This window comes from Pelecanus crispus, chromosome 22, assembly GCF_030463565.1.
Source record: "Pelecanus crispus isolate bPelCri1 chromosome 22, bPelCri1.pri, whole genome shotgun sequence".
Classification (NCBI taxonomy): domain Eukaryota; kingdom Metazoa; phylum Chordata; class Aves; order Pelecaniformes; family Pelecanidae; genus Pelecanus; species Pelecanus crispus.
The window spans coordinates 1,801,336-1,817,349 of record NC_134664.1 but is presented as its reverse complement, the minus strand read 5'-3'; the positions used below and the strand labels follow the sequence as shown (position 1 = coordinate 1,817,349).

At 56.8% G+C, this 16,014-nt stretch overlaps 1 protein-coding gene across 1 annotated transcript; it reads right to left on the bottom strand.

The window, feature by feature from the left end:
- Positions 1-2,267: 2,267 nt before the first annotated feature.
- On the bottom strand, positions 2,268-10,866 carry ZNF687 (zinc finger protein 687). Its single transcript, XM_075724268.1, has 9 exons — positions 9,364-10,866; positions 8,267-9,297; positions 6,051-6,229; positions 5,313-5,489; positions 4,895-5,057; positions 4,309-4,605; positions 3,792-3,904; positions 3,303-3,444; positions 2,268-2,741 (listed from the first exon to the last, which is right to left on the bottom strand). The coding sequence occupies exons 1-9, from the start codon at positions 10,511-10,513 to the stop codon at positions 2,268-2,270; spliced, it is 3,726 nt and encodes a 1,241-aa protein (XP_075580383.1). The 5' UTR covers positions 10,514-10,866.
- Between the last annotated feature and the right edge of the window lie 5,148 nt (positions 10,867-16,014).

The window sequence follows — 16,014 nt, the reverse complement described above, 5'->3', positions numbered from 1 at the left end:
CAAGTGTACAGCCCCCCCCACCCCACCCCCCCGCCCACTTTAACAGAAGTCGATCTAAAGGCACTGAAGTGCTTGAAAACCGAGATTACAAAGCAATTTCTTTTGTTTCCTTCCTCTAAAACTCGTAGAAACTTTAGGTTCTTCTCTATTAAACATCATTTACACGTTCACAGCCCCACGCGATACAGCTGGAGGGGGGTCAGGGAGGCTCAGCGCCGGGGCGGGGGGCGGGGAGGTGACCTGGCCCAGGGGCTGTGGGAACCGCTGGTTGCTTTTATTTTTTTCTCCTTTTATTTTAAAAGCTCCCCCCCTGCCTCTGTGTGTGCCGGTCAGCTGAATCCACCTGCAGCGAGGGGAGGACTACCCCCCTTGCACTTAAAAAAAAAAAAGGGGGGGGGGACCCCCAAACCCGAACCCCAGCAAACCAGCTTTCCCCACCCCAGAAAATAATAAGAAAAAAACCAAAACAAAACCCAAAATCACAACAGCAGGTTGGTTGGTTTTTTTTTTGTTGGTTTTTTTTTTTCTTTTTTTGTCACTTTTAGTGTATGATACAACTTTACACAGCGTGTTAGAGGTTATTCACAAGGAAATAAGAAGGAGCCCAAAGTTAAGTTACTGAAATAATTACTCACACAAACACCCTACCCCAAGCACAGGCGCTAAACAAACAGAACAAGTAGAAAGTTTCTTTTCTGGCTGGTTTTTTTTTTTTTTTTTTCCCTCTCCTTCCCCAAAGGTAACGGGGACGGGGTGCAGGCGAGACCCTGCCGTGCCGGGGCAGAGCTCTCGCACATGCGTGTGCGTGGGGACTTGGTTCACAGTGGCCATGGGGGACCCCGGGCCAGCCCCGCGGTCCTGAGCCACGCCAGGAGCGGCTCTGCGCCCGCCGAGGGCACTGCCGAGGAAGAGGAGCAGCTGGCGATGCCGAGCCTGTCTGCAGGCCCGGCGGTAGCAGAGCTCCCAACTCCCGGAGCCGGGCGGGACGAGGGGGGCGGCAGTGGGTGACACCAGCGCCCTGGGAAAAGCCCCCCCAGGACTCACCGTCAGTGTTTCAGTCTGTAACGGGGTCCGGCAGCGGCTTTCCCTCCTCACGGCCTTCACCCGAGAGCAGCCGGCACGGATCCTGGGTGGGCGTGGGGCGATCCCCCCTCGCTGCAGCGCCGGCAAACACTCGGTGCAGCTTCATGGTGCTGGGGCACCACCAGGCTTGCACCGATCTCACCCAGAGGCCTTTTTTGGGTTTCTGTTTTTCCGCTGCCGAACAAAAATCTCCTCCTCCTCCTCCTCCCTGGGGAAGGGTGCCAGCCAGGGCCCCGAGCACGGCCGTCCTGGGGCACGAAGCGACGAGCGTCCGCAGGCCAGCGCCGCCTCGAGTTAGTGCAAGTGATGGCGAAGAGGGACCTTGCGCATCCGGCAGGCAAGCGGAGCCAAGATGGGACCGGGGCATCTCTGTGACGATAGAGACCAGCCGGGAGTCTGGAATCGGCTTCTCCCCCACGGCTCCCGGCAAAACACAATATAAGCAACATTCAAAAGGGAAAGGAAAAAAAAAAAAAAAAAAAAAAAAGGTGGATTTTGCTGTGACATTATTGTCAGCACAGAGGTCTCTGTCCTGTGATGGAGAAGTCTCCCCTGGCCCCCAGGTCCTGCCCAGCTCCAGCGCTCCCCGGGGCTGCCGCTGCCTCGGCCGGGCTTCCCCGCCACCGCGGCACGTCCCGAACACCACGGCCGGGAAGAGACCCACGGTGCGGTGTAAAAGAAAAGCCTGTGACTCAGGATTGCCAACACTGGCCATGGGGCGGGAGGTGTCATTCTCCCATCCTCGTCCCCGCAGGAGGAAGGCCACTGTCCCTCCCCGCAGCCACAAGTGGCTGTGGGGCAGGTCACGTCCCCGCGTGAGGACAGAGCAGCGAACAGTGAACAAACCATTTGGTCTCCCCGAGAGCAGGGCAGCAAGTCTGGGCTCTGCCCTTCATCTCCTGTACAATAAGGCAGCCGAAATCCTGCTTTTCCCCGGCTCTTGCCGGCAAACCAGGGGGCACTGAGCCCCCCAGCCCAGGGGGGATGCCAGCACACGGAGTCAGGCCGGATCGTGCAAGCCGGGCTCTCATCTCTCTTCATGGCTCCTTTATCCGAGCCCATGTCGAAACGCTGCCCAGGAGGAGGGAGGGAGGAAGGGGGAGCCCGGGTGGGCACCAGCAGCCTCCGTCACAAAGAGCTCTGTGCTGATTATATACATGTCTCGTTCCCCCTCTGCCGGGGCCCTAGTTTTCGGGGCTCGCGTTCTGCCTGGCACGGATGAAGGCCATGCCGTGGGTGCGGAAGTGCGTCTTGAGGTTGAGCTGACTGTCAAAGCACCGGCCGCACACCTTGCAGGAGAGCTTGCCATCGGCCGCATGCTGGGCGCCTCCTTCCAGGGGACTCCGGGGCCCTGGTTCCTCCACCTCGCCCGCTCCCTTCTTCTTCTTGTGGGTGATGAAGCGGTGGCGGTTGAGGGAGACCTGGGAGGTGAAGCAGAGCCCGCACTCCCGGCACTGGTGGGAGCTCTCGTCAGTCCGGTGCTGGGGGATGTGTTCCTGGAAGTCGGCTGAGCTGCTGGCAAGGTAACCACATTTTCGGCACCGGAAGGGGGCCTTACGGTCACCCTTGGGGTTTTTGGAGGGAGGGGTGGTGCTGTCGGGCTCCTCGCTGCACGAGTCGCCCTCGTCCGAGGACAGCTTCCGCTTCCGACTGGACACCTATGGGAACGGTTCAGATAAGCTTTAACAGGTGCCTGGTTTGAGCAGCTCCTGGCATAACCCAGCCTCCTTGGGGATTTCCCAACGGGCTCCTACAGATATTTGCTCAGATAAAGGCCCAACGGGCCTTGGCCGGCCCCAAGAGCTGTGCCCCTGCCGGTAACCCCAGCCAAGGGGCTCCCACAACGGCCTTCGCCTTGCAGGTGCCCCTCACGTCAGGCCCCTCGCAGCCTGGGGCAGCTGCTAAGCCAGCTCTAAGCAAGAGGGGACGTTTTCCCTTTTCTCCCAGCACACAGCGAGAGGCTGAGCCAGCCAAGTTCAGCCCCGGCTGTGCTGGCAGGGAGAGGCAGGAGCTAAGCAAGCTGTGCCCAGACGGGGCCTGTGCCCACCCAGCAGGTGCGGGGCCTCACAGCGGGAGGGAGCTGCCAGTCCTCTGCAGGACGCGTGGAGGCAGGAGCAAACGGATTTCGGGGCTCACGGCGACGCCCTCAACCCTGCCCAAAACCTCTGCAAGGCTCCAGCCCTTTGCAAGCACCCCGAGAAACCACAGACTCCTCGTACCTGTGCGGCGCCGGTCCCTAGCCGGGCGATAACGACCTCCTGGCTCTTTGTCTGGTCGGTCACCTTGATCCCGTGTCGCACCTGGATGTGTTTCTCCAGGATGAGCCGGCTGCTGAAGGTCCGTTTGCCCTCTGTGCAGTACCTGCAGGGCCAGAGCAGGGAGGCAATGAAGCGATACTCCGCAGCAAGGAGCCAAGCCCCAGGCCTGCTCCAGCCCTGGCTCCCCCGGGAAAGCTTGGCTCTGGCATCCTGACCCCCAGCTCTAACCACAGACGTGCTCATCCACCTTCTTTTAGAGGGTATAAAACACCGGAGTCCTTCCTGGTGCCTCCTTTCCCTCCCACTTCCAAGACGCTTGTTCAATCCCCATCATGCTTCAACCATCTGTAGCTTTATCCTCCCCACAACAGCTTGACTGAAGGAATCCAGAGTCACCCCTGTTAAACCAGACCCCTCTTCTCAGCCAAACCCAGAAGGTGCTGTGGGTACCGGCAGGGATAGACGCGCTTGATCCCTTCGTGATTCACTCGCACGTGTCTCCGGAGGCTCGGAGCGGAGCAGAATGAACGCTCACACAGGTGGCATGGGAACTTCTTCACCGACTGCAAGAAACAAAGAGGCAGGTGGGTACTGCGCGGGGAGGCAAGAGGCCGGAGAGCGGGGCTCCCCACTTGAGTGGAGAAGCCAGACGTGGGAACTCGGTGCTGCCTCAGATTTCCCCTCCTTGCCCGTCCCACAGGTGCACATTTGGGTAATGAGTATGGTAATGGATAACGAGAGGTCTTTGCTGTTCACCAGAATAGGCAACGTCCCCACTCCCCAAAACCTCAACCCTGACCGAGTTCGTACTGGGGGGAGAAGTAATGTCCAGGCTGCAGCAGAACATGCCCCGGCCCAGCAAGGAACCCAGGTGTCCTGCCCCACTGCTCTGGGCCATAAACATTCCCTGCCCACATTCCCAAGGGCTCGGCAGAGCTGGAGCTGGAGCCCCCGGCTTTCTCCTCACCTTGCCATGGTCCTTCTTCATGTGGGAGACGTACTCATCGCGCTCTGGGAACCAGGAGTGGCAAACGCCGCACGTCCACCCGCTGCCCTTTGACTTGTTGACCGTCTTGCGCTGGAAGCGGCTTCGCTTGGTCTTGCGCAGCTCTGGGGAGCTGGGGGGCTCATCCTCCTCCGTGGAGGACGAAGACTCCTCCGAGATCTTGGACACGGGGGTTTCGACAGGCTCCTGCTTTGGCGTGAGCAGGACGGCCGTCTTCTTTGCCAGGTCTTCCTTGGGCTTCTGAGGCTGATGAGTGTTCTGGAGAGCAAAGACAAGGTGTTGGCAGCTGTCTGGGGCGGGGTTTTCCCCCCAGCACTGCAGCAGGCTGGAAGGAAAGCCTGCCCACCCCCAGGCCGCAGCCTGCACAGACAGGCTTATCTCCTCAGCCTTTGGGGCGGGGATCTGGGGGACAAGGGAACCAGATCCAAGGGTCCTGCTGCATCAGTGATGAACTGACAGCCCTAATCCAGCCCCTAGTGAAGGACAGTTCTCAAAGACTAACATCAACAGGTTGTGCAAAGACCGCTGAGCCCTGCCACAGCACTACCTTGAGGTGCTCCAGCATGGTGCGCTTCTGGGCGAAGAGCAGCGGGCAGTCCGGACACTTGAAGACACTGACCCGCTGGTTGAGCAGATGCTGGTCGAAGTGGGAGGAGAGCAGGGGCTTGTGGGTGAAGACTGTGTCGCACATTGCACACTTGTAAATCATTCTGTTGGAGGAAAAAACACCACTGTCAGCGCAGCCCGGGTTTGCATCAAGAGAATCTTGGAAGAACCCCTTTGGCAAGAGGGTTGAGAGCAGCCCCGGGCAGTCTGACCCATGCCAAGGGATGGAAAATAAAAAAGAGACGGATGCAGCTCCCCATGCTGGTGGTGAGCTCTTCCCCCAACGTCCCACCCACTGAGGACGCTCCCAGTTCTCCCAGTGAGATCTGCTGGGATGTCAGCTCACAGGGAACACTTACTTGGACTGCTGGTTGCTGAAGCCGGGGTGCTGCGTGTAGACGTGCGCGTGGGCACTGGGGGCTGACTTGAACGCCATGGGGCAGATGGGGCACTTGTGGAACACCTCGCAGTGGGAGGTCTGGATGTGGGACTTGATGGAGTTGACCCCGCCAAAGACCACAGCGCAGCTGGGACACCTGGAGAGCGGAGGAGAGCGGGAGGCAAGGGACAAACGGCGCAGGGGAGCTCAGCCATGCCTGAGACTGGTGCACACCAAGAGCTAACAGCAAAGAGAAAGAGGAGCACAAGGGCCCCCAGCTCCCTGACCACAGGACTTGGGCAGAGCCCCTGCCCCAGCAAACCCCAGGATCCAAACCAGTTCTGGGCTCTGGGAGGACTCCAGTTTGGGGTAACCAGTCCTGCCCATTGCTGGTGGATCCAGGGCCCAGGCAGCTCATCAGAAGGAGCAGGGGGTGATTCGCAGAGGTCTGACGCTGCCAGCTGTGACTGAGGTGAAACAGTGGCCAGGAGGTCCCAGGAGGAGGGAAATTCCCCTGGGGTTAAAGGGGTGAGAACCAGAGAAGGGGTGAAGTGAGACATTCAGCCTCAGCCCTGCACCCAGCACTGGCGAGGAGAAGGAATGTGGATTCCTGCCCCATCTGCAAAATGGAAACACACCGCAGACCTGGGACTCCCCGCTTCGGTCCTGGGCATCCCCCCAGGTCCCTCTGTCCTGAGCTCGGGCCGCGGTGCCCTACCTGTACCCCACTCTACGGGAGAAGTGCAGGCAGGCCTCCTTCAGGTGGGTCTCGAAGTTCGCCAGGAGGAAATTCCCTCCACACTCCGGGCAGACGTGGGGAGGCCGGTTTTTGTGCATCCGCTGGTGGGCATTAAAGCTGCAGCGATTGGACATGATCATGGGACACGTTGTACAAACCTGGGGGAGAGAAGAGCATCGAGAGCTTCAGCCTGGCACATACCCACGTGTAAAAAAGGGCTCCGAGCCATGTGCTGCCGGGGTAAGAGAAGTGCCGGGACTCTGCAGGGCACATTTTAGGAGATAATCTGCTTGCACCAGCTTGCTAGGTAATTGTTGAGGGTGTTTCGCAAGCAGACAAGATGCCTTTTCCAGGCTTTTCATCACAGATGGGTCCCAGATGCAGCGCGTGCCAAGGGTTAGCCAGGGACCTGCCGCTCGGCAAGGGAGTTTTACTGGAGGGAGTGGGGGCGTATTCAAACCAGCTGCCAAAACTGTTTCAAAACTATTTGCAACTCCACGCCAGGATACAGACATGGGGATGTCAAGGGGAGAAGCTGACCAGGTCTCAAGGAAACAGGACAGAGCTTCCAACAGGAGCTGCCCTGAAAGGTGCGATAACCAGAGCAAAGGTGGGGTGAGGAAGGAGAGGAGCAGCCCCCAGCCTGATGCCACGCACAGCGAGCTGTCCTCAGGCTCCCCTCGCTGCCAGTACCCAGACTGTGGTCCGAAGTGCTGCCAAGAGAGACCCGAGGGTGAATTTGGCAGCGGGACAACAAGAGGGAATGAGAAATGGGACAGGGAATGGCAGCTAAAGACAGCCCGGGAGATGGAGCAGGGACAGGGGGCATGTCAGGAAGGGAGAGGGGTTGACAGGTGAAAAAGACGATTACAGAGGCTTACAGCTTCAGCCATCCCCATCCCTTGCTGTGCCAAGGAAAGCCTCTGGGTCTCTTTTTTTTTTTAAAGGAAAAAAAGCTGTTTGTAGGCAGTGTTGGTTTAGGGAGGAGTCTGTCTGCTGGGTACAGGGACAAAGCTACTCTGGCTAGGTGAAGGCTGTTAACAGGTTTTGCCCTGCCAGCAACTTTATGTTGAATTTCCAAGCTCAAGCGCTCCCCACGGATGGGCTCTCTGAGCTAGAAAATTGCTGCCGCACTCACAGGCAGGAGGTGCCTGCGGGGAGATAAGGACGATTTCCCCCAGCTCTCCTGTCCCTGATCTGCTTGTCGTTGTGCCCCCTCACTGCTCCTGCCACAGCCCCAGTGCGGACGTCCTGTCTTCACTGCGTCCCAAACACATCAACACCAAGGCTAGGAGAGGGGATGGGAGTTAAGAAATCCTCCCGTTAAAAGAAAGCTCCTTGGGACAATCCATATGAGCACGTGAATCTCGGAGCTCCTGGTGACCTTCAAACAGAAAGCAGCCCAACTCTGCAGCAGCAGCAGGGCCGCAATATCTGCGTTTGAACAGCGTCCTGCCTACAGCAGCAGCTTCAAAGTAAACAGAGTTACCAGGAAACGGCAAATTCCTTCTGTGCGAAGGAGGCCGAGGGGGCTGAACGTGTCTGGACAAAGGGAAAGGTGAAGACATGCCACAGGGAGGACAGGGGTCCTCTGTGGACCTGTTTTCCCACCTTGCCTTTTAAAGGTCATCCCTCGGCAGCGTTAATCCTGTATGTTTGCTGGATGCTGCCTGCCCCAGCAAACCAGGATGTGTTGGCAGCAGCAGGAAGTGCCCTGGATCTCAAGGTTAGCCCTCGAAGAGCGGGGCGGAGGGAAAAAACCAACACACCCCCCCGGTTTCTCCAGACTCCATTTGTGCTTCAAGCTGGTGAAAGAGGAAGCAGCGCCCATGGCTCTAACACGGCTCTGCAGGGTCAGCCACGGCCCGCAGCGGGCACCAGCAGGCAGGGCACCAACGCTCAGCAACCGGCTCTTCCCTCCCTGTCGCACCCCGGCTCCTGCACCCCTGGGGCAGCTTTATCACCAGCCAACAGCAGCCTCCCTTCCCTCCACCCAGTGCCTCGTGGGCATGAACCGAACCCCGGCTCATGCATTCTCCTTCCTGCGCGAATTTTACATTATGAGGAATTGGGCATGCACAGGCAGGCGCTGCCTAGATCACATTTGGAGAGCCCTCCACTTCAGTCCCGCATCCCTAGGGATGGTTTGCTGCAGCTTTAACATCCAACTCCCACTGCGCTCCCACCCTACGTACCGTGCTGCTGGTTGTCCCCGTGGTCACTGCCTGCTGGAAATGCGCGGCCAGCCCGGCTTTGTCTTTGCATTGCTCTTTGCACTCCAGGCACCTGAAGCAGCTGTAGTTGGTCTGCTCCGAGCTGTTGCTCAGAGGCAGGATGGGGAGGTCCTGAGCCCCGTTGGCCGTGGCCAGGGCATCCTGAGCCACGCCACTCACTTTGCTAGCGGGGAAGGAGGTCACCGAGACCAGGGGGGTGATGTCCGGCTGTCCGATCATTTGATCCAAAGCAATCGGCCTCATGACCAAATGGGAGCACTGCATCACCAGGCCTTTGTCCTTGTGCTCCCGGGCGTGCAGAAGCAAACTGCACTTGTTGAAGAAGACGAGGCGTTTGGTGCAGTGGTTGCAGGTTACCTCGATGCGCATGCTTCGCCGGTCATAGTGGCGAGCCAAGCTCTTCTCCAGGGCAAAGGAGTCCCCGCACTCCAGGCAGCGGTAACCAAAGGGAGGCAGGGTGAGGCTCGCGTCGGCCGGAGGATTCAGGTTGGGTTTGTACGTTGGCAAGAGGTTTTTACTGTTGAGGATCTTGTTAAAGGCTTCCACGAGGCTGGACTGGCTCCTGGAGATGACCGTGCCCGCGATGGTAGGGGAAGGCTTCTGCGGCTGCACCATCACAACTGTGGTGCCGTTGACTTTCTGGTTGGCCGTGGTGGTGATGGTGGTGGTCTGCGTCACGGTGCTGATGTTGGTTCTGGTGTCGGCTTTGGGCAGGGTCTGTGGCACCAGATTGATGATGTTCTTGGCCACAGCTTTACCTGTCTTTGCCGGCAGCACCACGGATTTTTGCTGAGCCACGCTGGCAGCGATCAGCATGGCGCTGCTGGCATTCTGGATGGTGGAGACAGGCAGGACAGTCCCTTTGAGCTTGGTGCCATTGCCAAGCTGAACACTGACGATTTTTGGCCCCTCGATGGTTTTCAAGGGGCTGGAAAGCTCCATTTTCTCTTTGGGCACCTCCAGCACGATCCCTTCCTCTTTCTCTGCCGATGCTGAGAAGCCGGCACCCTCAAGAGAGGTATCCTGAGAGCTGTGATCAGCCGGCCCCTTGGTGGAGCCCGGCTCTGAATCTGATGAGACCCTGGTCACTGTCCGGGTGATGCTACCACAAGATGTTTTGATGGTTTTAATCCGCACTTTCAGGGGTCGCGAAGAATTGGACGAAGGGGAATCATTGTTGTTGTCGTCTTCCTCCTCCTCTTCCTCAGCACTGGACATACTCTGCGGACTTCCCATTGACTTCTCCAGAACTTCTTGCTCTTCCTTGAGGGAGATGTTGTCCAGCTGCTTTGGAGAAGTGGGGAGTCTGGGGCTTTGCACCACCGGTGAGGAAGGCTTGAAGAACGGCTCCCGGGGGCTGGCAGGCGAGCGTTTCACTTCAGGAAGGTTGCTGGTGCTGCTGTCGAGGTTTGGGTCAGAACCGGGCCAGGACGTGATGGGAGAATCATCTGTGGAGTAGCGAACGGTGACTGATTTCAGGTGATCCAAGGGACTGTCACCCAAGGCTGCAACCAAACCCTTCGGGCTGGCTTCACGGCCCACCTCCTCTGAGTCAGACTCCTCTTTTTTGATGCAGGGGATGGTAGGAGGGGACCCGTTTGCACCCCCTGCCTGGCTTGTTTCGAAGGACTGTGGGAAAGCTGGGGGCAGGTTCTCCGTGCTCTCTCCCATGGGCTCTTTGCAGTCCAGCGACGGAGTGGGAGACGGGGACAAGGAGGGCACGGCGAGTGATTTCTCTTTCGGCTTACACTCCCGGGGTCTGTCAATCAGGTTGGCAGCATTGTCTTCATTGGGATCAGGGCTAAAATGGGAGAAGATATCTAGGGGTTTGGGGCCTTTTTCCTTCACCCAACACTCCCCGTTGGAGGATGCCACAGCTTCCACAGACCTGGAGGTGGGGGACCTGGGCATCTCGGTGGCCCCAAAGCCGTTCTGCAGCAAGCGGGGCCCGATGACGTGCCCATCTTTACTGCGCCCATCCAGGGCATCGAGCTGCTCGGGGCAGACGGTGTTCTTCACGATCACGCTGACAGCAGTGATGTCCGTGTGGGGGAGGACATGGTCAGGGGGTCCTGGCTCCCCGGGGACTTGCTTGATGTGAGCGTCAGCTTCCTCATGGCCAGAATGGATGGCCTCATTCGTGTCAATGTCAGGAATATCAAAAGCTGCCAGAAGGTCATCAAAATCTGGAGTTTTCATGTCACCCATGGTGGGGAATATGGCAGAATCTGCAACAGAGCAAGGAGAAGGAGAATTAGCACCATGAGCCAGACGAAGCCGTCAGAGACACGTAGCAGAGAAACAGATGGGAACTCGCTTCTCCTAAGCCCCACGCTAAGCACAAAATCCCCGTGCCGCCTTCCTTTGAACCCCAGCCTCGCACCCCTTGGGCAAATAGCAACACTTTGTGGCCTTTTTGGCTTCATTTGTTTGCATATCATTTTTTGATCCCCAGCCAGGACAGAAGAAAGTTCAGAAGGATCCCAGTGCCCTGGGAGAGATGTCTGAGACCACGGGATGCAGCCTGGCAAGGAGAGCACTGCCCCAAGGCCGGAGCAATTCCCCACAAGCTGAGGAAGGGCAACAGCTCTGCGGCAGAGGATCGGCAGGTTGCAATGAATCACCAGGTGGATGCGAGTTGGGACCAGATAGCTGCAGAAAGAACAAACACCTCACAAGGGGAACACACTGTCAGGGCACCCGATATGACGCAGAAACTGTCCTCCCCCCTCGCAGCAGCAAGGCCATCCCAAGGCCAGCCCCATGAGGACATGGCTCACGAGGAAGGTATCCAGATGGTAACAAGAAGACTCAGATAAGAGACCTTAAACACGTGGGCTGTGGAGCAAAGGATGAAGAAATAGGGGAGGCTGAGGGGAGACATGGCAACAGGTTTCGAAACATGGCTGCGGCAGAGACAAAGGGAATAATGTTCCTCCTGTCGCTGCAGGCTGGGTAAGAAATCCCAGGATTAAGCTGCAGCCAGGGGATGTGGCTTAGACAGCAGGAAAGACTCTGATTTATAAGGATAACCAGGCAAAGGATCCCGCTAGGCAGGAGGACGGGGGACGCCCCACGTGCTGAGAGCAGCTGGACGCGTGTCTGTCTGGGGGAAGCAGATCTGCCGGGAGGGGACGGGGGGTCTTGGGGATGGTATCGGGGCACGCTGCTCTCAGGCTTCCCACTCCTAGCACAGAGGGCGGATGGTTACTCCTAACATCAATCAACAAAAGCAAAAAAAAAAAAAAAAAAAAAAAAAAGAGAAACCTTTATCTCAGAGGCTGAGGGGTAAATGCAAACACCCTGCAGCCCTGCGGAGAGCCAGCCCTGGCAGTCGCCTCTTCCCCCAGCTCTCAGCGCTGCCTCTCAGCTGCCGCAGATTAAGCCAAGGCCGCTGGAGCGCTCACTGCCTGCCTGCCGGCACGGCAGGACACAAATCCGCTCCTTGGACAGCACAGCTTGCTCATCAGGGAAATGGCCGCAGCTGACAGCCTGGTCCAACCGCTCCGGGGAGATTCACAGCCTGTCTGGCTGTCCCTGTGGAGGGGTGGCAGCCGCCGGCAGCGGGAAGGACAGGCAGCAAGGCCGCTGCAACGGCCACGGCAAAATCCACCGGCAGCCCCATGCCACAGCAGACCAGACAAGGACAACTCATATCGTGGGTAAATCTGCTTTTTGCAAAAGGGAGGGATTCCCTCCCAGGGAGCTCGGTTCAGTTAAAACCCACCAATGCCAATGGAGAGGTTCAGCCTGCGTGGCCAGCAGCCGGGGAACCGACGGCGCCCGCAATCCAGTGCTGGAAGCCCTCGACCTTGCCATGATTTAAGCCAGAAACAAGTCACTGCTCTGAAAGCTGCCAAACCACCGACAAGACAGAAAGCCTGCAGTGTCTGTCTCAACAGATTAGCCAGAGCATTCTCCCAGCCAGTGGCACATTACAGGCACCTTCAGCTGTCTCATCTTTGGATCCCAGCATCCATCCCCTTGTCCTACCGGTTGCTGCGGAAAGGAGCGGTTCAGAGTCCCCGCAAACGCACTGCTGCGATATACATTCTTTTAATAAAGATTTAATAATCTCCTCAGTCCTTGTCCACTTATTTGTGAGGAGTGGGATGGATGGATGGATGGATTCTTGGCATCTTGGCGCTAGCCAAACAGGCAGCAGCACTAATGAAGCTGGTTTCCATCCCTCCTATCTAATCGGGGATGAATGCAGACTAGCTTTCCCCTTGCAGGAGCAGCGTCTCTTCTCAGACACATCCCTGTATGAGCCTTGTGCCTTGGAGACCACAACACGTTCACCCTTGCCCCTACGCAACCCAAAGCAGCCAGTGCAGTGTTTAGAGCCTTCATCTCGCCTCAATGTGATGCTCCAGCTTCCGCTGGTCGCAGAAAGGCTTTTGCTGATGGCTGCAGCCTGGCAGTGCGCAGCGTCCGTGGGAGAGGGCACTGTGTCGCAGGCCAGGAAAGCATTCCTCGCATGCTGGTGCCGCTCAGGGGAAGCGTCGCATCCTTGGAAGAGCTCCTCTGAGCCTCTGTGGTGATGTCTGTTTTGGAGACCCCGTGGCGTACAGGGAGGGCCAGACAGGCTCCTGTGGCAGAGCTCCATCCCGCAGTGTTCTTTCTTTCCCAAACTGGAGGTGGATGGGGGAAACGAGCAGAGCTGGTGCCCATCACCTCCACGGCAGCATCTGGCCTCAGGGAAGCAGCAGCTCCCACCCAGCCTGGGTCTCCGTGGAGGTGAGCAGCAGCGATCACAGCTCCACTCCGCTTGCATCCGAAGCAAAAGATACCTACTACCTTGTGCAGCTGGAAGTCTCCTGACCAGCCTTCACCCTCTCCAACACGAGTACCTGGTGACAAAGCAGCATGGAGGCCAAACAGCATTCAGAAACAGCCTTGGAACTGCTCTCACACGTGGTTTGGTCTTTTATTTGTACCTGGCAAACCCCCTTCTATGCCCAATTCAGCTATTCTCAGGCTTAGTGGGGTTGTAAAGACTCTGATGGTTTTCCCGACAGACAGCTTAGTAAGGAGGCTTAGTCTAGGTTTATTTTTAACTCTCACCATAGGTCACCCCAAGGGGATCTCCGCTGGGTGCAGCATGGGGTCTGTGGGCCACCAAGGAATCTGCTGCTCCAGAATGATGCTGACACTTAAAATGCAAGTGGGCGACTTTTTACTGGCATCATTTCTGCGATGCCCAAGCAGCCCCGTCTGCCGACCCACAGATCCTGCCGCGGCATTGCGGGGGAAGAAGTTAACAGGGTGAGTGCTCGCTGGCACTTAAATCTCCACTAAAGCCGAAAGGGAAGACAGCATGGAAAAGGCAGCTCTGCAGGGCAAGAGTAATACTTCTTGCCTGCCAAAGCACAAGGGATTTGACATCGGAACAAGCCACTTGGAGACAAGAAAAGGGCAACCTCGGAGGAAGGCATCCACGCCACAAAATGGAAAACCACCGAGGCAAACAGCAGAGCCTCCTTCTAGCCAGGGATGTTCCCGTGGGAGCAGAGCAGTTACCCCCAGGGATGCCGAGGATGCTACGGCACAGGCCTCACCAGCCAGGTGATGGAGGGGATTCTCTTAGCAACAGGACGATCATCTTTGTGGTTGAAATACACAGGAATAAGGTCTCAAAGAGCACAAGTGGGATTGTGCTTCTTTATCTCCCCATAAACATGTGGGGGTTTTAACCAAATGTCCTATTCCACTTTGGGATGAAGTCAAAATATGCCTGCGTTTAGGAGGGAAGAGACTGTCCCCGCAGAAGGGCTGATAATCCAGATCCCAAAAAGAAAAATTAGCCCTTGCTGCCGGTTGCCACGACTGCCTGCATGTGCCCCCCCAGACTTCGCTCCGCCCAGCAGGCCACTGGTCTGTGCCGCTAAACATCTCCTTCCAGCACCGGCTTTGGGGAAGCAGACTCATTTCTGGAAGATTTCAACAAGTTCACCCCGCTTTCTAAAACCAGTTTTCACCACGTGCTCCTCCAGGCAATGCAGGACTTCAGCCGCAACCTCAGCAGAGGAAAGCCGTCGGTGAGAGGACCAGAAGGAAAAGCACCAGGCTTTAAAATACTGCAGTGGGGAGAGATAGCGAATGCTACGCTCCTCTTCCAGCGCTGCCATCTGGTTCTTCAGCACAGGATCTCTGCCGAGAACAGCGTGACACAAGGACATTTGTTTTTCAAATGACTTTTCTAATCACCGTTTAGCAGGATACAAATATTTACAGTAAAGCGGAGAGAAGCAGGTTGCTATGCTGGAAAAGATTCCCAAGAAGAAAAGAGGTGACACGAGGGAAACTGTCCTCTATCCAGCGCAGAGGGAAAGAGTGCCAGCTCCATCCTCAGAGCAGCTTTGGGTCAGTGAGCCGAGTGGAGCCTGAAGGCTGAGGATGACGATGGATCCATCTTCAGGCTCGACACTGCTCTGCCCTGTGCCAGGGGATGGCTCACAAGTGAGCTGGAGGAGCCAGCCTTGCTGCACCCCCAGCACCTCCTGCAAGGCACCTATCCCCCACCATAGCCGCCGGGCAAAAAGAGACTAGGGCTAAAACCACAAAGCTGCCAAGAAGAGCTTCTCTCCTGGACAGGAGGACGCACGAGTGAAGGGCAGGAAGACGGTGAACCTCCGCTGGGTTGATCGGAGCCCAGAGATGCTGGCACAGGCAGGACTGCACGCAGCGGCCTGGCTCCGGGCACAGAGAGGTCCCTCCCATCTCTGAAGCGCTGGCTTGCATCGCCACCAGCTCCTCTCACCACCGATGAAGGGAAACGGAGAGCTCTCATGCGCTAATGCCACAAAGGACCAGGCCAGTGCTCGGCCTGGCTTATTACTTCTATTTTGCGCTCAAGACCTGCTCTGCCATAAACGCTTAACTCATTTTTATTAGGGTTTCTGATCGGGAGAGGAAAGAACGAACCCACAGCACCTGGTTTCTCTGGGCTCGCAGACGTGTTTTAAATATAACCCACTGATCTTTTGAGTTGTTTCCTTCCCAGCCCCTCACTAAAAAGGTTCTGGCCTTTCTCACCGTAAACACCCTACCTTTGTCTTGGCCAACCACACCCTCCTTTTAGCATCTCTGCTTTTAAAAGCAAAACGGATTCTGGATCCTCTGTCTCTTTCTAAAAGCTCACAGCTTTAAGGCAGGAATGAAGTAATTAACAAACGGTTTGTCGCTTCCACGCTCTCAGAGATGCTCTTCAAGTGATGGCTTCCCACCGAAAGGGAGGATCCTCCTTGCAGGAGTCCCTGCACAGGATTGATTACACGAGTATTTCTCCTTGTTTGGTGGTAATGGGAAGGTCTCTGCCCCAGAAGCAAGTTTTTGTTGTTGTTGTTGTTAGAAATCCCAAGTCTAAGATCTCTTATTCAGCCCCTTCTGATGTTAGAGGAGAGTCGTGGTCTTGAGTCAGTAACTGCTACCAAAAAGGAGACAGCAGAGATGGGAAGAGCCCAGCTCCACCTCAAACTCTACCAGGCTGCCATGGGGAGTTATTTTGGTAGCTCAAAACACAACTATTTTCTTAGGCAAAAGAACTATTTTTCTTAGGCGAAACAAAGCCAACGAGGCGGGGAAGGGAAGGGTATTTTTAACCTTACTGGCTAAGTGGTGTTAACTCTCCTGCCTCGCAGAAAGAGTTTACAACAAGCACCAGCTTCGCGTGGAAACAGCTCTCTGAAGGGGGCAACGGCGTCCCA